The sequence below is a fragment of the Macrobrachium nipponense genome, chromosome 19, assembly GCF_015104395.2.
Source record: "Macrobrachium nipponense isolate FS-2020 chromosome 19, ASM1510439v2, whole genome shotgun sequence".
NCBI classification, from domain to species: domain Eukaryota; kingdom Metazoa; phylum Arthropoda; class Malacostraca; order Decapoda; family Palaemonidae; genus Macrobrachium; species Macrobrachium nipponense.
The window spans coordinates 54,852,746-54,855,883 of NC_061088.1; the positions used below are offsets into that span (position 1 = coordinate 54,852,746).

The window sequence follows — 3,138 nt, forward strand, 5'->3', positions numbered from 1 at the left end:
TGTATACATATTATTGCTGTAAAGTCAAAAGATATACCTGTATCCTCAACTATAGATTTTCACTCCCAGGCACCTGCAAACGGTGATGAAGAGAAGTTACTATATCATTTGACTTTACTGCAATACTGAACGGAATATGTGTAACCGAAAGGTGATCTACAGTTGGTGAGGTATAGAATTATAGATTTCCAGTTTTTCAATAAGGCAATAAATGAATGTATATAAATATGTATACACTATATATATGTGTGTTTATATTCATCATATATTATATATATATATATATATATATATATATATATACATACATATATATACATATGTGGGATATGAGATAGTAATTGAATTTGGAGCACAAATTTGTATGTCCTTCAAGTGGTCATAATATCATCCACACCCAGCATCCATGACCTTTAGGTTAGAGTTTCACGTTGTGAACTCTCAGTTGATTCCGCTTGAAACCTGTGACAAAGACATAAATCAAAGTTGGGGATCTCCTTCAGAAAGCTTCAAGAACAGTCAAGTTCATGAGCATCTTGATCAAGTGAGTAATCTTGTCAAGATGACTTTTGACCTTGGACTAGAAACATTGCATATACTCAAATAACCTGATCATCGGTTCGTCGGAAAGAAAATCTCACTTTAGTTGGAATGGATTTTATTACTAATAGTTTTGTCATCACAAAGTAATAGGTATGGGAGAGGTACATGTCATTCTTTTTTATTATCTTAGCTTTGACGTGATAAGTATGACCACATATACATCTATACATAATATCTATAAGATATATATAAAAATAAAACTTCTTAACAAACACGCACACTTACTCTCACTCTGACTGAGACTTAAAAATATGGATTACTGGCTGCCGCCAATGTTAGTGGGACCGCGTCAGGAAACGATTGACCTCGACGATGCTCGCAAATGCTCCGGCACTAACTACTACTCAGTCTCTGGGCGAGTTTTCTCGTCTCTGAGACATCACAAGAGGTTCTGCTGCTGTCCTCTCTAGCCTTACTGACTTGAACGAGGGTATTAAGGCACTTGCCTACAAACATTTTGCCAATGCTTGTAGCCTCAGGAAATGAAACATTTCGATTGTTGTTACGTGTCATTTACTGTTTTTCTGAAAGGTGGGTCACCAGAAATGCGTCCAGTGACTGGAAAATGCTTGGGAAGTTGAATGGAAAACCTGGGAACTTCTTCAGTTAAGTATCAGCACGGAAAATAGCACAAAGCTTCCATTCGCTGAAAAACTCATAAAGAAGCATCATGACAGGCCTAGTATAAATGTTGGAAAGACTTCCATATATTAGGGAGCACGATACGTCAATATAGAAAATTAATTGTTTCCAGTAATTGGAGGGACATTTCAAGAGAAATAAGAGACTATTTCTATTGCTTGAAACCCCAGAGAAGGTTCAGAACTAAAACTGAAAACCTTTTCAGATATTGCAAATGTTAAATATGTACGCTAATTAAAAACGATTCCAATCACTGGAAATCTGAAAGAAAACAGGAGAAAGCGCTTCTCTCATAACTACTGGAAAGCACAGAAGAGGATCAGAACTGGAACCAGAAGCAAGAAGGTCAAGTAGACAGCGACGCGCGGCTCACAGAATGTATCCAGGAAATAGCTGTTGTTCCAGGTGTCTTGTTGTGGCACCTCAACCACAATTTCCTCGTGCGACCAAAAGGACAAAGGAACAGAACAGTTTGTTGAGTTCGAGCAAATCACTTGAGACCCTTCAGTATCATAGACTACCTTCTCGAAAGTCATATTTAAGTAGATGATGTTCATATCAATTTCGTTTTCGCTGGAGTAGACGAAGTAGTAAGTGCCCGTGATGGGGATATCGTAAGTGATCTTATTCATTTCCGTCGAGCGGTAGCTGCAGCTTCTGTAGGAAACCAGAGGCAAGGTCAGGATGACCCCGTCGCACTTGGCAAGGGCTTCCTCGCTGCTCGAGTAGGACGATTGGTCCTCCTCGTTGGATTTGTCCCCATTGTTGGTTTGGTTGAACTTCCCTCTCTCGAACTTCAGTCCTTCGGGATAGAACACGTGGCGCACGATGTTCTGGCGGTGATCGTCATCCTCACCATCGTCAAACCTCTCGAAGGCGCCATCTTCATCATATTCCAAATTGACATCGTCACTGATGGCTCTCCTCAGTCTCGACTGGGCGATTCCCGACGTCGAATTCTTTTCTAAATTTGTGCCATTTTTCCCTTTTCTCCTTTTGGGCAACTGAAGAGGGGCCTCCTGGCTGGCATTCATTTCGTCTGAAGTAATGCCCATCATCTGCTTGATATTTTTCGGAAGGGGTTTCCGGCCCCCTCTCCCTACCGAATGTAAAATTCTTAATATTTCCTTCTTGCTTTTGCTCATCTGCATTGCCCTCTGCAAAAGATCCTGCAGATTTTGCCGCCTTTCCTCAGACTCGTCCTCTAATGAAATCGCGTCTGAAATGTTTTCTCTTTGAATTTCATCTGCAGTGTCCGGTATCTGCTGCAGATTGACCTTTTCGTCAGCGTGTTTCTCCTTGACGGTATCTGGAGGAGGAGTTGAGGTCACAACCTCCATCAGAGGCTCTGATTTGTCAGCAGAGTCGGGGACATTAGCTGGTTCATCCCTCTCGTCCTCCTCCATGGAATCTTCCTCCCCAATCCAAGCGCACCGCTTCAGGTTTTCTGTGCCCCGTAAGATCATCAGCTGGGCTCCAACTCGACTGTGGACAGCAAAGAAAAAATCCAGTTCTATAACACTATATTGAGAAAACCGGGAAATATGAAAGGTCTATCATATACAGTGACACAATGAAAAAAGACTCGAGTTTGTGATAATAATCAGTGTTTTACAATATCAGCTTTTGAAGTTACTTGCTGACATTAATGTGATAATTGATGATCGTTTGTCGATTTCAGCTAAATGTATTAATACTGTAGCTTTAAAATCTAAATGTGATATTTATCGTGAATTTTTTTTAAATGACAGGCATGTTTGATTTGTAAGATTAACCTACAAAGTTTAAAGTCATTGATTAATTTACCAAGGTTGGATTTTTATTCAGATGTTGAAATATTATCAGTGATCATGAAATGAGGTGACTGTAGGAACGACTTTTATTCTGTTGACG

General features: G+C 40.0%; 1 protein-coding gene across 1 annotated transcript in view; it reads right to left on the bottom strand.

Annotated features, from left to right (window-relative positions):
- Window positions 1–641: 641 nt before the first annotated feature.
- LOC135217064 (uncharacterized) overlaps window positions 642–3,138 on the bottom strand; it is a 60,072-nt gene continuing 57,575 nt past the window's right edge. Inside the window, exon 4 of the mRNA XM_064252746.1 lies at window positions 642–2,730. Within this exon, the coding sequence (XP_064108816.1) occupies window positions 1,542–2,730 (1,189 nt within the window). The 3' untranslated portion in view covers window positions 642–1,541. The remainder of the gene's footprint in view (window positions 2,731–3,138) is intronic.